Genomic DNA, 18,138 nt, shown 5'->3' with positions numbered 1-18,138 from the left:
GCATAAAACTCTGCCTCTTACTCTTTCTCTTCTCTCTCTCAGGGGTGTGTGGAACATTCCTTATATGGCACATATATATCTCATAAAGGGTGAGGCCTTGAGAAATGAACTGAAAGAGAGGAACTATTTTGTTTTGGAGAAACTGGACCCTGATATGGCTCTCTGCAGAAATGCCAGAGAACTGGTAAGACATGTCTATATGAACCAGCATGGTCTACTATAAAGCATGTATGTCTATTTGATTTTAGAGAGAGTATGAGGACGGTTAATATTGAGACGGTTAGAGGGCCTACTGCCTTGATCTCTTCCTTTGTAGAGTCAACTGCCTATAAACAAATAACCCAGACTGTTACATGTAGTTTATGAATTATATATATTTTAATGCCTAAAAAAGCCTGCAGCTCCACTGAGACCAAAGAGGAGAGACTGGCAAGTATACAGTACATACACAGTCCAACTGTGCTGTCTGTCCTCAAGGCATGATCTCCCTCTGTGTACCACAGCCTCTGTGGTGCATTCAAGGTTTTCTCCTCCACATCTCATCATGCTCCACCTTCCTCTTGTCCTTGCTGTCATGTGACCATTTCCAACCAATGAGAATGGGAATGTCTTGCTGGCTTCCAAATGTTGTTTTGTTTTCCCCTGTTCCTTTAAAACGTTTGACCTGTGAACTATATATCCAGCTGTGCTCTATGCAGTTCATGTGTCACCCATGCTAACTCTACAAATACTACTCTTCTTCTAAGCTCCATTCATAACTTTGCACTGCTTCGCTTCCCCCCCCTCCCATCCAAGCATGCTCTATTTCCAAGATCACAGATTAGAACAGAAAACATCAACTTCAGAGGGAATCTTGCTCTTTTGCGTGCAGGCACATTTTCTCTCCTTCAGAGTTTCTATGTACTATAAGTGATATGACACACATCTTACCTATCGCTCTCTCTCTGCAAAACGTAATGTTACACTGTTTACATGGTGCTTTTCCTTCATTTTAGACCAATCAAAGAGAAAAAGACTCCCCTTCTCCGGAAAAATTCCATATGCTCAGACCCCCAAAGGTTTATTTTGTTTTGATTATTCTATATTGTATCAATATCAATTTCCAACGAGTTAGCAATGTAGAGCCAATCTCCATGTACAATATTGTCTCTTCTCTTTGTGATTATGCATTTACATACAATACTATAGATACAAATCACTGTGCCTTTCTAACAATTCGATATCACCATATCAGCCAACCGTATAAAACTTAGGAATGATTAGCCAACCTACTTAGGAAAACGTAGCATATGAACATCCCTTGGCATGTCCTGGAACAGCATTACCATTGTAAAGCTATCATACGGGTAAACTTTTGTAGCATCACCAGGGAAAACATAATAAGAAAACCATCTCAGGCAATCTGGAGTATGACTTTCTCATAATAGAGGCATTCATGAAGTCTGCCAAACCCTTTGGAAATTGATGTTGACCTGCTGCCTGTGATGAGTCAAGATATGAGGATAGATCTTAACAGTAGAGAGGAAGCACCTGTTTTTGGTTCGACATTTTATCGTCAATCCATAAAATGCTTTAGTAGTCCCTCCCATGAGGAGAAGGAAGAAGAAGGATAACGATTAGTCTGTGATAATGTCCATCAGCAAGTTCCCTGCAGCAATCCTGATGCTTTACCCCCAAGAGCCAAACCTCACAGCACACATGTAACAAGCTTCCTCCCCCAAATGCACTGACCGATCTCAGACTAGGCTCCATTAATACCTTCACTTACCACATCAATCCCATCCAGCTCCCTCCAAAAACACATGATTTATATTTCTAAATTGTTATTTGGATACGTAATTCATTAATTTTCAGAAAAGAAACAGATGTGGAAATTGCAAAACAATCGAAATATCCCAGCTGTAATTTGTCAAAGAAAAAGGCCTAGTCTGAAAATGTGTCCACCCTCCCACACCTAAACCGCCAGTCGCCCTATACCTGCTTCATTATAGAAGGAATACATAATTCCTGGAGTTGCTCTGTCCCAAGCTTCCCAGCATTTCCCTGTTCCCACTCCCCTCCCCTTCCCTGTCCAACTCCCCACAACTACCAAATCTCTCCCTTCCAAAAATAATCTCTGATTATTTATTGATCTGTGGTTTTCACTGTTCAGTCTCAACATTTTTATCATTTGTTTCCTTGTGTATCCTTGTGTAAAATTGTTGTAAATTACATTTGATATTCTGATTATATTATGTTGTTATGATAAAATGCAAATGCATCATAGGCCTACAGTACAGTTGTTGACATACTTCGCAGTACATTATGTTTATGCTAGGTGTTGTATGGGACCTAACTTGACTTTCTTTCTCTGCTGTAGGGAATGTTCATGTACATTACAAATCGACAAGAGTTTGGAAGACTTATTTCCACAGCAAACTTTAACACATCGCATTATAACAGTGATTTGTGGCAAATATTTGAAAACCCTGTGGTAAGTGATCATAATCTTGTTTACTTTGATCCAGTTTCAGGACACCTTTTTAATAGTGAGAATCATGAATTATGACAGCCATCTGTTTGTATTTTTTGCAGTAATGAAGACATGTAAGTTGTGTCAGGGCTTGTATGTTGAGAACAAAGAGGATTAGCTCTGTTTGGTATGCAAGTCAGAGAATGGCCAAATAGGCCACTAATCCTATGCTCACTCTCCCAGGACTGGAAGGAGAAGTACATCCACCCCAACTACACACGCATCTTTACAGAGAACTTCCTGGAAGAGGTGTGTGTCCACAGCTCGGGTGTCACTAAGGGAATACAGTTTACCGCAGCTGTTTAGAGGATTAATTGTCCATTGTTTTATTTTTCTCAATGCTTCCTCTGTATGCAGTACTGTAGCATCAGAGTACAGTAGCATCAGAAGTTCATGAGTATTATGCTAAATTCCTGAATATTATTCAATCAAAGCTGTGCAGTGACTCAGTGTGTCTGTCTGTCTGTGTCTTGCAGCCATGTCCAGATGTGTTCTGGTTTCCCGTGTTCACAGACACGGCATGTGATGAGATCGTGGAAGAGATGGAACACTACGGCTCATGGTCAGGAGGAAGACATGAGGTCAGTCCAACTCCTACAAGTCCAACTCATTTCATCCGCATAATGTTATTAATATGGCCCACACAGACCTTCAAAATAGCTTGAAATTAAAGAGCTGTGATCTCTGTTTAATTCATGTGGCTTCTTTTATGTAGTGCTAGATTGGTAACTAATGTTCATGAAATTATGTGACCTCTGGCTCATCCATAGACTCTGAGTAACGGAGTTTGGGCTTGGCCTAAAGGCTCATTAATCTTCAAACAGGACATTACTGTACACTGTACAGGACATTCTGTGGTTTAAACACACACACACACACACACACACACACACACACACACATACACACCGTCATCATCCATCACCGCAGAGACAGTATGCACACACAGAGGGAGCTTCTGGGTAAAAATCCATAACTTTTTTTTCTCCTGTTCTTGCCCTCAGGACACTCGCATCACCGGAGGTTATGAGACGGTGCCTACAGATGACATCCACATGAAGCAGATAGGCTATGATAAGGAGTGGCTACACTTCATCAGAGAGTTCATATCACCTGTTACTCTAAAAGCCTTCTCTGGCTACACTACTAAGGTTAGCACCAAGCTAAGAAACAGGACTACTGTAGTGGTACTAAAACCAAAAGCTTAACATCATATTCCTTGTGCAGGATAGTGCTGTACGTGCATGAACAAGTATCCATTCCTTGAAGAAATGGGATCCTTTGTACAATGGTTAACTGATGGCGAATGGACACATAGTGAAAAGCATATCATGTCATGTCAACCTGCCACTCCATCAAAGACGCATGTTTTTTTCTCTGTTTTTTTCACCATAGGGATATGCTATTATGAATTTTGTGGTGAAATACACACCTGGACGACAGTCATACCTGAGGCCTCACCATGACTCCTCTACATTCACCATCAATGTCGCACTCAATAGCAAAGGCACAGACTACCTGGTAAGGCATCATTACTGCATCACAAAGCATTCTGTAAATACAATTTACTAATCTCATGACAATACTGTACATGGATTTGATCAAATAGAAATGACAAAGATATACTTACATTCTCTCTCTCTCTCTCTCTCTCTCTCTCTCAGGGAGGAGGCTGTCGTTTCCACAGGTATAACTGCTCTTTAGCTTCTCCCAGGAAAGGGTGGACCTTCATGCACCCAGGCAGACTTACCCATCTCCACGAAGGACTACCCACAACCAATGGCACCCGCTACATTGCAGTGTCCTTCATTGACCCTTGAACTTTCTACTCTAGGATTTCATCAGGTTTTGTGCGTTCCATGTGGTTTGTTTGGTTTTTGTTTTGTTGTATCGTTCATTTGTTCCATGTTTGGTGTTTTGGTGCTGTGCCTTAGACATTTTACTGATGCATTTTACTGTCCATTGAATTGTGGGAATTATGTCATTCCCGTGTCACTGTGCTTCACAGATGCCCTCCTTGACTTTAAAACTCTCTGTCAAACAGAGTGTAGTGGCTTTAAAGGAAATGACTTAGATTCCCAGTCATTTACGATGAGCGTTTCAGGTAAAACTTTATAGAATCTTCATTCTTCATTTTACTGTTCATGCCATATCATATTCATGAATAAGTCGGTAATCCCACCCATAATGAAAAGAATTGCTGAAGGATTGACCTGCTAGTGAACATTCCTGATTCTAAGCGCAAGGTATTAATGGTTATTTTGTATGATTTACGTTTCGGTATGACATCATTGTAAAATCATTGTTTTTTTCCCTGATGATGTCACAAAGAACCAGAGTCACTGCATGCCCATGAAAGTGAGATCTATTTTTGTAACTTTGCACACCAGAAAAAAATGGCAGCAGAATTTGATATGAATTCTTGTTGAATGAAGTTTAAAATTGTCAAATGTTTTATTTTAAATGTTTTTTATCACAGGAAAATATGCCGCCGACAGCATTTAGTTTCTGAACTGAAAAAATTTAGAGATGTTTACTTTCTCTGAAAGTTGTTGTTTGTGAATCTTTAAACCTCAGTCAGTTCAAATGCTTAAGTTATTGTGAAATTGATGGAAATGTAATAAAAAAGATATAAAAAATGGGAACAATGGTTTTTCAACCACCATTTCACTGCATTTGCTTTTGAGACTTAATCATCGTTTCAGGTTGTTACCAGACAGCAGAGTACAGACTTTAAAGTAATGGCTGTCAACAGAGTTCTCCATTGCAAGCACAACTTATATTTGTTTGAAGTTGTCCGTCATCACCAGGAAATTATAATTTGTTCTGCATTGCTTCAAGGGAATTATTGCAAGGAATGGAATTTTTAAGTCACTCATCAGTAATACTCACCACCACAAAAACGATCTCCTCCCCCACACACCCACACACCCACACACCCACACACCCACACCCGGTGAATCAATCACTGGCACTCCAGAAATTACCCAAGTTTGGCTGGGAAGTGATGCTCTGCTTCAAGGAGGGGTGGGCTTCTCCGTGTTGATGGACTGTACATGCGTGCGTGTGTAGTTCAGTTTACACAGGATATTAGTGTGCACACACGCATGTTAACCACATGCTGCATGCTAGGGGGAAATAAGATGAATGTAAGAGTGGGAGGAGAAGTTTGGGAGTTGGGGGGGGGGGAGGGGTGGCAGCAGGGGGTTAGAGACAGACTGTTACACTGCAGGGGGGGTGTCCATGTTTATTTATCTCACCCAACTGCCATTTCATGACTAACATGGATGAGATCATCCTCCTCATGAATCAAACTGACCCCTAGCTGAACCCTCAGCACAATGAAGCACATTAATCCCTGACTTGACTAAACATATTTACTAAACAGCCATTGTGTCTTCAGACTGGCAAACTACACTGGCAAACTAATCCTACTCTAGTCCCAAAGCTACAGTAACCATTTCGAAATAAAATGCAATCTTAACCTCACATCTGCATTTAGTTGGAAGTTCACCCTACACCAACACCATATTCTCATCAGATTCAGCTCACAGTGCCTCTGGAGACCTGTGTTCTGCCTCTGGGGCACATGTTCTCTCTCCAGTGGGCTGGAGACCTGTGTTCTGCCTCTGGAGACCTGTGTTCTGCCTCTGGGGCACATGTTCTCTCTCCAGTGGGCTGGAGAGAAGGAGTCCCTGACTGGGCTCACGTTGTCCCTGCTTCCTGTAGAGGCTGAATGTTTGAGGAGGCGCTGTGAAGCGGCAGAGAAGGGGGGATTTAGGTCAGCCATGGGTGTGCAGCTCCCTCCTGGTGAAAGAGTCCTTTGTGGGAGGCTTTTCCCCTGGTCTGCCCAGGGTCCGGACCCTCTGAAAGGTGACATTGATCCTCGCCAGGAACGCAGCAAACCTGCATGCCTAATAAGCTCACAGATTCTTACAGGACAACTTATCAAAAGGAGAGTGAAAGAAAAAATATATTTCCAAGTTTGCTCTGTTATTGTATAAGTTAGGGAAGGTTCACTACAATTGGGCATATAAATTCAGATCTGGCCATTAAGCTATCATTTTTTTCTCCACTTTAAATTAGAAGAGGATGCTGTGCATAATTACAGGTTTGTAGAGCTCAAGATGGACACAGCAGGAGGCCACTAACTCCTTGTACATTTAACACACCAAGTAGTAACATTTAGGGTCAAAGGCTGGGAAGCGTTGTTGCCAAGGCAGAAAGATGTGAAACGTAATCCCATGGTTAAGTAAACCTAAGTGTACCCCTAAGTGCAGGGTGCCCAGTGACAGATAGTGATTACACTGAATGTGGCATACACTCTTGTCCCGACCACACAATTGACTCTGCCCCCTGGGTGTTTACATCGCCATGTAAGCCTGAGGCTTGAGACCAACAGAGTGTGGGCACATGTGGGGCCCAGAGGTGGAAGGAGACAGGGCGCGGGGCGCCCACTATTGGGCGGTGCCCACCCTGTTTACTGTGCCACTGAGGCACAGTATTCCTGTTTACCACTGGGGAGGATGAAAGGGAATGAGGGCACATCCGTGGTGCCAGACTGCCAGCCTTCTGACCTGGCATCTGCCGCAAGCTTGGCACACACATGGGGCACACAGACCGCTGAGGTTGTGACAGTGCTCATCCTGTTTCCAGAAATAAACAAAGATGGGTACATAGACATTCATTCACTAACCAACCAGACATTCACTCATTTTGTGCCTTTTGTTTTAGATGCTATTTCTTTGTTGAATGTTGTTTTTGTGAATGTCAAAATACATGCATATCCATTGTTCCTGCTATGCTTCTCTACAGATGCAATGAAGACATTTTATTGAGATGGTTTGGCATTCACTGTGTCTGGTTTGACTTAAATCATTGAAAGGAAAGCGGATGAATTCCATCTTGTAGTGTGTAATGTTTCCCTGTGGATATGGTGAGGTCAGATGTAGGAGATTACATGTACAGTAAACAGGCCTTTTGTGACATCTCTGAGATGGAACTCTAGTGTGGGCTGTACTGTCCTCGATTTTTGTGAATGAAATAGTCATTTTAATTAGAAATCATAGAGAAATGTTAATGTTGCTCACCACAGGCAGATGGGGAGATATTCATAGCTCTAGCAGAGTGAGTCAGTGAATCAGCCCTTTTTTCTAGCCAGTGGAAAAGTACTGGAGTGAATGAAAGAGGACAAGAACACTGAAGAGACATTCAATGTATGTCCTTCAATTAATGTAAGAATATACTGTATGATATACTTTATGTGTAAGTGCATGTACAGTGTGTGTGTGTGTGTGTGTGTGTGTGTGTGTGTGTGTGTGTGTGTGTGTGTTTACTGTATGTGTGAATATGTTTCTGTGGAGACATGAAGGCAGTATCAAGGCTCTTCAAAAAGGCTCTTCATGAATATGAATAAGTTAAATTCAATTTACTTGGCACTTGCAGTAAGTCTCTGAGATTTGAGATGCTGAGATTTTAATTAAGGAAAGTTTGACTCAAGAGGAGACCTCTTGCGAGTGTATGAATCTATGAGACCTTTGTCTTCGTTCTTAAGAGCCCACATTCTCAGAATGACTAGGATGCTATGGTATGAGGCACTGCGGTGCCTTACCTTTTCAGGTAAGAGATATGACGGATGACCTTTGACATGGTGGAGTGCCCTGGAGTGTCTTAGCACTACATATGGTGTGTGGTAAATAGAGTGTTTGACTTTTGTTGGTTTTAATAGGTTGTGACACCTGGGTTACAGTAGCTAAGCTAACACCTCATAAAATACTTTAATTTAGGTTTATGGGGTGGTCTGGCAGAGGGAACTGCAAAGTGAGCTGTGGTGTACATACACATCTACAGTGTACATTGCAGTCTTGGTAGAAACGGCTCTTTATCTAAAATGATACATGGACACGTTTTGCATTATGTGGACAAACCATAATGGGTCAGCCACAGTTAATGAGCCAAACTGCATTTGGACACTGAATGAGTTAAACATAGATGTGTCCCATATCTTTAAGACAATAATGCATATAATCACAAACCCTCATGACTATTTTCCAGGTTAGAAATGTTCTGTATCCACAGCCCCAAACAGCAATTATAGCTGATTGTACGCTTTGTTGCCCTATTTATCAGCACGCTTCTTTTCCACCAGCAAGTCTGTGTGCCACCTCACTGTTAACTTGGTGAAAGCACCATTTAGCCAAATTACACAGCAACTCTTCTGTAAAAACAATCAGCAGCCCCACACTCCCAGACAGACATTATTGATTTATGGAAAACACAAAAAATGAGGGAGAAGAGAGGGAGGAGGATGAGGTTCTTTTAAAAGCCATTGTGGGCCCTGTTCACAGCGCTCGTGAAAGTACAGGGAGTGGTCTATTTGCTTCTTTCAGACTATTCAATATGGTTCCTCACTATTAGTCACACGTGGCACTCATTCAAATGAGAGCAGATGGGATGATGGGTAATGGTAACTGTACATGCACTTCCCACATACCATGGGAGCGAGAGATTGAGAGTGGGTGGTTTATGATGTTGACATTGGGCTGGGCATAGGGGTATGTGGTGTATGTGTGTGATCAGTAAGGCATGAGACACACACCAGGGTGGGTACTATGAGAGGAGCAGCAGGATTCCTCTGTGAGGGTCCCCGGGGGCTCACGGTGTGGGTTCAAGATGTCTGTGCCATGTTTATATGTCAAACAGTCTGCTCTAGAGGCTAGCACTGGAACCCACACTATGGTCAGACGGGGGTCTGCTTGCTCGATATATTACACACACACACACACACACACACACACACACACACCCTGTGTGGTTTCATAAGACAAATGTGGACAAACGTCCATTTTGACATAATGGGAACCGTACTGAACCATCAAATATATCCCAAATAAAACAATGTTGTTTCAGTTGAAGGTTAGCATACATAAATAAAGGCTATCAAGCCAGCCGTGTTGTAATACAGCACAGGGGGACAATGGTCCTCTGTTCTAATACAACTCATCAACTGGACTAAACTCCAAACACCATGTTACTGGAGGAGGATGAAGCTGGAGGACGCTGTGTGAGACATCCAGGTCGTCCATTACCCATCATCCCATCTGCTCTCATTTGAATGAGTGCCACGTGTGAATAATAGGCTCCCTAATCAAGTCCCCTGTGACAGACAGTCAAGATGTGTTAGATACAGGCGCATAAACAAGACCCCAGTCTAATGTCTGCACATCATAGGGTGGAAATGCTGTCCATTAAAACACAGATTGAACGGATATGTCTGTCTGATGGCTATTTGATGGGAGAGAAATCACACTGACAGTGGTTTTAGCTTCCGTCTGTTTAGTCCCTGTCATGTTTATTGACCCTCACTGTCCGAGGCTCTTTGATCCACAGTCGTTTGTGTTGTTTGGCACAGCGCAGTATCATCTTCTGGCCTCAGTTTATCCACACACAGAAATGGCCATGACCACCCACCCACTGCCTTGGTTCACTGCAACTTATGAGAACATGGCGTTGGGGGTCATATGGTTGAAATGCTGTTTAGAAACACCATTCCAAGGCATACAAGATATCTATGTACAGCGGTGTGACATCCACAACATAAACAGTGACAGTGTGGGTGGGTTGTTTTAGCTGCAAGGAGCATCCATGGTATACAGTATGTTGGTAAAACTGCGTACGTACTGTATAGTATCTGAGCATTTTCAATGGAATTTGACTGTTTAATGTGAGCAACATGGTAACATAGCAACATCACTGAGTGGTAGAACTCTTCCATACCATGATGAAAGATTACGTGACGGTAAACCGTGATAGAGCCCATGCAGGTCTGAATGTGCCTCAGGCTGCTCATTTAAACAGGTATTCCAAGAACATCAGACAACCCACCCTGCCATCACAGAAGTGTAAGCTATATTTAGTATACCTATTAAATAATCTATGAAGAAAACTAGGACAGTAGTTACTGTTCCCTCAACTCCATTCATTTAGAAGGAGAGGAAAAAAAAAAGGACCGATGTGGAAAAGGACAGGGATTCAACAGAGGGGGTTCAGGCCAGTGACATGGGAATATTCCATTCATGCCATGGAGAGGCTTCTCCCAGTGCATGTCCTCCCTTGGGTTGAGATAATTGCAAGCTTCCAGTAGCGTGGCTCTTGTCGGATTTGTACTTAGCACTTCTTCAAGTCCCCATCGCATGCACAGAGGCGCGCTGGTGTGTATATTTGGGGCTGCCCATGTGAACCTGTTGCCCTCAATTACCCCACGAGCAACCAGTGGCAGTCCAACAGTGGTCCAACAGCGGTCCAGCACATCAGTGACCGCAGCAGCCCAAGACAAAGCTAGCCGTGTCCTCTGGCGGTCATACCCTAATCTCTCTACACTATACACTCTGGCTGCAGATTAAAAGACAAGCCGCAATGTCATTTTTTTCCATTTCTCCAAGGCCTCTATTGCGTGTCTGCGGAGAATATTGCCACTGTGGATGCTGGACCCAGTAGCTGAGGCTCTGTCTTGTGGCTCTGGTCGTTTACTTTTGGGCGCCCTGCCTCTCCCTTTTTTGTTTTGTCTCTCTCTGTTCATTTGCATGGAAATTTACAATCTGGGAGAAGTGCAAATAGCCATGCCTTGTTTTGTTAACGTCAGATTTAATGATGGACAATGACCACATGCTCAATTTCTTTTCTCCCCGAGACTATTCCTGTATTTTCCCCCATTCTTCTCTCAGTGCCATTCAGAGCTGGTATTTTTACCCCAGCCATTGGAGACAGGCTGGGGATGGATCCACAGAGAACGTCCTCAGCTTTTTCCAGGCTTGGTAAACAGAGTGGGAGAGCTAATGGCAACCGGAGAGAGAGATTCCAGGAATGGAACCACAAGACACTGGACAATGAGAAGAAAGGCTAAACACTGATAGAACAGTGCCCAGAGAAGCCAAGACATATGGCCAGGGACTCAGACAGAGAGCTGAGTCCATGAGGAGTTTTCAATCCCTCTACTTCAGCCCCGTTAGAAGAACAAGAAACAGCAAATAGCTGTAAATTGCTGTGGGCTATTAAAACCTAGAGCCTTTTTTTCCTTCTTTGGCCAGTAGTTTTCAGACAGAACTTCCCTTCAACTGATGCCACTAATAAAGTGACTGTGTCTGCCAACAGTGGTCCAGCTATGCATAGAAGACTGTGTTTTTAGGAGTGAAGTCGCAGGGGCATTCCTGGCAGCCTGGTACTTCTTGTGCTTTATCAGAAGGCAACCTTTCACATTCCATTAAGTCATTACTGTGTTCAGGAAGAATGTGCTTTCCAACTCAGCGTTTACCACACAGCTTAGCTAATGAGTCACATTGTATTTCTACGACAAATTGTTTCAGAAAAGCTTTTTTGGTTTGTATATCTGCTGCATCAATTTACTGTAGATGGTTGGTAGCTGGAAATAGCATTTCAGTTGATGGGAAACAATTATTTCCATGTTGTTATTACTGGCAGGTGATGAAGTGAATTGCTTAGTCATCTGACAGGTACCACTTTGTGTAGCAGCAGGTTGTTTGATGGAAGAAAAGACATGAAGCAGAAGAGGCAAAGCATAAGACGCCAGATTCAAATTAGCCACTGAAGGTCAGGATTGGGTTTGAAAGCACACAGCCCAGAGCACTCAAGTAAGCGGTGGTCATCACACACACACACACACACGCATATGCACACGCACACACACAGTAAATGAGAGGGAAAATAACAGTATAAAGTTGGAAAACACAGGGGCCTCAAGGCCTCACAGGAAAGCAAAGCCGCAGTCTGGTGCAGAAGGTCAAAAGCACACAGTACACATGCACGCACACAAATCATGGCTTATCATTAGTAGTGGGCACCAATATTGATAATTCACTATTATATCACTCAATATCGATAAGATATCGTGTGGGATATCGCAATATCACTTTTTACACTATCCTGCAGGACTATAAGTGGGCATAGGGTGCGTGACTTGACTGTCCTTGCAAATTACACCGTCTGAAATAAAGCCAATAGCAGACCTACAGAACCAACTGGTAGAGGCAAAATGTATCTCCATGGTGGCCAAAATAAGAATTTACTGCCTCATGTTATTCATACTAGCCTACTGTAGGTATTGTAAAATTGGACATCGCCAGTTGGGGGCGTATACTGTATGTTTCCTATGAATATTATTTAGTTTGATGTAATATTACAGGATTCCAATACCTTGACAAAGGACACACAGTACATGGTCATGGGTACATTTTGGGGACCTTTTAAGAGATTTCTTAGAACATTTTAGGGGGTCATTCCATGTCAAAACAACAAGCTAATTAGAATTAGAATTAGATTCATATAATATTCAATAGAATTCAAACCCCAAGTCTGATTTGGACCAAAGCCCTACCTGATAATGATTGATTGATGGCCAATTTGGGTACAATCCATTTCAGAACAAACTGAGATGGTCGGTGTCAAAATCCTTTTTTGTCCGATTTGACATGGAATGACCTTAGGGACCTTCAGAGGACATTCTCAGGCCATATTTACCATGCTTTATAGTTAGGATTTAAAAATGCATGTATTCTTTTGAAAGCTAATACTCTATTACATTTTCGACATATCTATTATCAATGTTATTGTAATATGCTATTTTTATATAGTTTTGCTGTCCTTTTAATGCCCTACTAGAGGTGCCATTGTTAATTTGCGTAGAAATGCAGGCAATACGCTTAAAAAATAAAATAAATAAATGTTCCATTTTGATGTGATGGTGAGGGTTTTTGTTAGCGAAAAATATAGAAAGCTTCCTTGTTTTATAGCCAATGTAGCAAACGCTCTGTTGTTGTATTGTTTGATGTGCGTTTTGTATAGGCATGTTTTGCCTTCTACATTGCCATATTACAGCAGACTATAAAGAGAACATATTTAATGGTCTAGCCAAATATAAAACATAAATGGAGCTGGGTTCATATCACAAAACCTTTGTCTGTCATTGAATCAATATGCATCAATCACTCACACTGATATGGGCAAAGTTGCCATTAGGTAGTCAATGTACTTCCAAAGATAGTAATGTGTTTGTAGGATCAGTTGCTTCCATGGAGATGGGAATTGCAGTCTTTAGCTACCAAACCCAGAAGAGCCAATAGGTTACATAAATTATTATAAGCATAGTGGCCATCTATATAATGTTGGTAAATGTACTTGCTTGTAGGCCTTACAGATTAAAAGAAAAAAAGACATTTTTATTTGAAAAATATTCGCTTTTTCGGACCTGGCCGTTCTTTTACATTGCTTTTTCCTGCACCCTCATATTCTATGTGAGATCTGACACTTGCACCCATCAATGAATTGCCCCACGTGAGTCAACTCGGGAGACTACCATGTCACAACATTTTACATTTACATTTATTACATTTAGCAGATGCCTTTATCCAAAGCAACTTACAACAAATACATTTGTTTAAGTAAGTGAATCATCTATCCATCAGTCATCATAATATAAAGTAATCAATGCTCAGACCAGGGGCCATAGGCAGTCACAATGCTAGAAGAAGGATTATTTATTTATTTATTTATTTTTAATTAACACAGAGAGAGAAACTTGTACAGGGGGTAGTGGAGGTGAAGAGGTCTTTAGGAGGGACCGTTAAGATGTTGCCTGAAGAGATGGGTCTTCAATCTACGGTGGAAGATTGGTAGTGACTCTGCAGTCATGACAGCAGTGGGAAGCTCGTTCCACCAGCAGGGCCAGGACAGTGAAAAGCCGTGACTGAGTAGCTGCTGCATCCACATAGAGGCGGCGGTGCCAGGCGGCCAGCCGAGGTGGAAGAGCGGAGTGATCGGGCAGGGATTTGGGGGCTGACCATTGCTTGAAAGTAGGGAGGGGCTGTTCCCTTTGCCGCCCGGTAGGCGAGCACCAGGGTCTTGAATCTGATGTGAGCTGCTACCGGGAGCCAGTGAAGGATGCGGAGGAGGGGAGTGACATGGGAGAATTTGGGGAGATTGAACACCAGACGGGCGGCAGCGTTCTGGATGAGCTGCAGAGGTCTGATGGTGGAGGCGGGGAGACCAGCCAAGAGTGCGTTGCAGTAATCAAGGCAAGAGATCACAAGTGTTTGGACCAAAAGTTGTGCTGCTTCTCTGGTGAGGAATGGACGTATCCTTCTGATGTTGCAGAGGAAGAATCTACAAGAGCATTCTGTCGCTGTAATGTTCGCCACACAGGATAAGTGTCAAGGATCACCCCAAGGTTCTTGGCTGTATGAGAGGAGGTCACAGTAGAGTTCTCTACTGTGATGGAGAAGTCTTGGAGAGCGCAGGCTTTCCCTGGGAGGAAAAGCAGCTCAGTCTTGTTAAGGTTGAGCTTGAGGTGGTAGGCTGACATCGAAGCAGAAATGTCTGCAAGACACGCAGAGACATGTGTTGCCACCTGTGAGTCAGAAGGGGGGAAAGAGAGAAAGAGTGTCATCTGTGTAGCTGTGGTAGGAGAAACCATGTGAGGAAATTACCAAGCCAAGAGATTTGGTATAGAGGGAGAACAGTAAGGGCCCTAGGACAGAGCCCTGGGGGACCCCAGTGTTGAGGGCTCGTGGAGAGGACAGCGATCCTCTCCATGTCACTAGGTAAGAGCGATCGGCCAGGTAGGTTGCAAACCAGGAGAGTGCAGAGTCAGAGATGCCCAATTCTGAGAGGATGGAGAGAAGGATCAGGTGGTTTACTGTGTCGAATGCAGCGGACAGGTCCAGAAGAATGAGAACAGAGGAGAGGGAGGAAGCTAGAGCAGATTGGTGGGCCTCCGTGACAGCAAGGAGAGTAGTCTCAGTAGAGTGTCCAGCCTTAAATCTGGATTGGTGAGGGTCAAGGAGGTTGTTCTGAAGGAGGTAGTGTCTTAGACAGTTGGTTAGAGACAGCACATTCAAGGGTTTTAGATAAGAAGGAGAGAAGGGATACCGGTCTGTAATTATGGACAGCAGACGGGTCAAGAGTTGGTTAGTGAGTGATTGTATCAGCTTGTGTGTGATTTGGCATTACATGTTGTAATGCTGTTGTGTTGACAGCAGGATGGCACCAACCTTTAGGCCACCAACACGTTACGTTAAGGGTAGTCATAAGGTTACGTTGGCACCAACCTCACCACAGCCTAACTTCAGGGATGCGGTTACGTAGGCTATTGTGTTTGCTGGGTTATAGCTCTCCTTCATTAAAGCTTTTCGAACCAATACATCATACAAATAATTCAACTGAGATCTTTCCAGGCCGGACATTCAGATGTTTCAACTATTCAATCCAAGGCTAATTTCGGGTAATTCTATTTCTGCCCAATCAAATTACAGTATGGGAAATGTATCACCAAAGTAATGAGATCGTTAGTTGTTATCACGAGAAAGGAGTCAGGAATAACTGCATAAAACTCATGCTTCATATCACAGCCCACCCCTCTGAAGTGTGAGCCATGTAAATGGACCCTGGGGGTTGGTAACGCCAGCACTAATAGTAATAATGATCTGGAATTGCTATCTTGTGAGGCATATAGGATGACGAACATCAAGCTTGTCAGAACTATCCTCATGCCAATGTCGAAATAGCGAAATAGTGCCATATTCTGCAGCTGCAGACAGTAAAATATCATAAGAACCAAAAATATAGGCATGTGTCTTTTACAAGGTCCTTTAAAATGCCCTTTATGTGAAAGCTTTGGGTTTCTCAACATAAACTGCGAAAGGGCAAAAGGAAGGAAAGCCAGTTTGCACTCTGGTCAGCAAGGGCCTGAAACAGAGGAAAGGCCTGTTTTTGATGCATGAAATAGAAATTGGAGTTTTTCCCATAGAGCCATAATGGTTATGCCAAAGCGTTGCCAACTGCCAAGATTTTAAATGTAGGGCAATGCCTGGTGCTGGATCACACACAAAACCACCGGTAGACGGGAAAACCTGAATGAAACTCCTGAGAATGATGAGTAATGGCAGTCTGGAAGGTGACATCATTTCCTTTTGACTTGAGTGGGGTACTCGAATGTCCCCCACTGTTGCCATGTGGATGGAAGAAATCTGTGAAATTAATCAAAATAGAAAGAGTTCATAAACCCCTGTTTGTCAGCGAATCACACTTCTGCGGCTCCAAGGAACATTCATGGAATGTTAATTTAACTTAAAAAACTCAGGCAGAAACAATAGATGAGGAGAAATTATTATTATATTCCTCATTGTAAGTGTTTCAAGTGTAAAGAACCAAAGTAAAACATCTATAATTACCATACTGTAGTCCATCACAATTTCACTGAATGCTATTTATAGTAATATGCTGCTATCCAAGCTTGCCAAATTGCAGGCTCACTCGCAAATGCAATGTTCTTTCCCTTTATGTCTCTACAGTAGACAGCTAAAAATCATTACTGTGGCTTTCAACTACACTAAAATCCACTAACTGTTGCTGTTGACACACAGTCTGATATTGATAAAGTAAGAAGAGCCACCAGTGGAATATAAATAAGGTGGATGAGGCTAGGGGAGGATTCCATTCTTTCCTGTGGGTTCTCACTATAGCACTCTTGTCCTGATTCATAGCTGACATAATCCCTGATGGTTAGTTTGTGCTGATGTGTGGCAGACATTTTTCTCCATTCAGTCATTCATTATATAGAAAAACATCCAGCCTGTACCATTGCTACAGTGGACGCACATCTGGTCCCAATTACATGTAATACATCAGACATTCAATTACATGGTCCTCCAAACATTTAGTCCTCAGTGTCCAGAGATAAGGATTGTCACTAGATTTGATAGGTTAGATTAGGAGTGGACGCCATGTAAGAGTAATAGTTTCAAAGCAAAACTACACTGTATGTGTAAATGGTATGTGTAAATGGTATGATTTAATTCAGTTCTGTATGAAGACAAATCATGAAGTTGATAACATTGAAGGATCATAGATGCAGTATGTGATGCAAAACAAAGACAATACAGAACAATCTCATCTTTCTCATCTCATTGAGTTTCATTGTGATTTATCATAGTGGTTTGGATGAACTTTAACGTTTTGCAATGTGGGGTTGTTTGTGTTTCTGTAATCTTGAGTTCGGCCATACCACATTACTCTCTCACCCTGGCTTGCATACACAAGCTGTCACTGTGTAGACTGTTCAGAAGATAAGACATAATTTATGCTATTGCTAAACTCCACAGAATGGTGCTGTTTGAAAATCTGCTGGACAAGAGACAGTGTGCTTTATTCTTCAAGTTTAGATTTGACAAAGACAAGTTACCATGTTGATAATTGTGCTTGACTTTCAGACAGATTTACACCTTCAAGAGAAGACAGATCAACAGCATATTTATGAACAGGCTCTTTCATCTTACTAGAGTACAAATAGAGTGTGTACAAATCAGATACAGAGAAGCCTCAACTGCTAACTAATCATAGAAATTAACTGTTATAACAAAAACAGGTAATTGTTGAAAAATAAACTATTGAAAAACAAGTTTGCAACCCATTTGTTGACTGAATGGTATGCTACGTTTTACTCAATTCTATTTTTAGGTTTCTTCAAAGAAGGCTGTATGAAAAGTGTCCATGCCTTAAGTCATTAAAAAGGAAAATCAAATCAGGTCTTCAAATTCTGTCAAAGGAAAAATATATAC

At 42.3% G+C, this 18,138-nt stretch overlaps 1 protein-coding gene across 2 annotated transcripts in view; it reads left to right on the top strand.

The window, feature by feature from the left end:
* plod2 (procollagen-lysine, 2-oxoglutarate 5-dioxygenase 2) overlaps window positions 1-5,148 on the top strand; it is a 30,630-nt gene extending 25,482 nt beyond the window's left edge. The window contains exons 13-20 of one of the 2 annotated variants that reach the window (XM_083668930.1): window positions 43-184; window positions 996-1,058; window positions 2,360-2,473; window positions 2,696-2,761; window positions 2,989-3,093; window positions 3,517-3,663; window positions 3,908-4,033; window positions 4,177-5,148. In XM_083668930.1, the coding sequence (XP_083525056.1) occupies window positions 43-184; window positions 996-1,058; window positions 2,360-2,473; window positions 2,696-2,761; window positions 2,989-3,093; window positions 3,517-3,663; window positions 3,908-4,033; window positions 4,177-4,332 (919 nt within the window). In that variant the 3' untranslated portion in view covers window positions 4,333-5,148. The remainder of the gene's footprint in view (window positions 1-42; window positions 185-995; window positions 1,059-2,359; window positions 2,474-2,695; window positions 2,762-2,988; window positions 3,094-3,516; window positions 3,664-3,907; window positions 4,034-4,176) is intronic. The other variant, XM_083668931.1, reaches the window with a different exon arrangement.
* The last annotated feature ends 12,990 nt before the right edge of the window (window positions 5,149-18,138 follow it).

The sequence above is a fragment of the Argentina silus genome (assembly GCF_951799395.1).
Source record: "Argentina silus genome assembly, chromosome: 1".
Classification (NCBI taxonomy): Eukaryota; Metazoa; Chordata; class Actinopteri; order Argentiniformes; family Argentinidae; genus Argentina; species Argentina silus.
The sequence above is the reverse complement of the archived record's forward strand: the minus strand, read 5'-3'. Positions and strand labels throughout refer to the sequence as shown.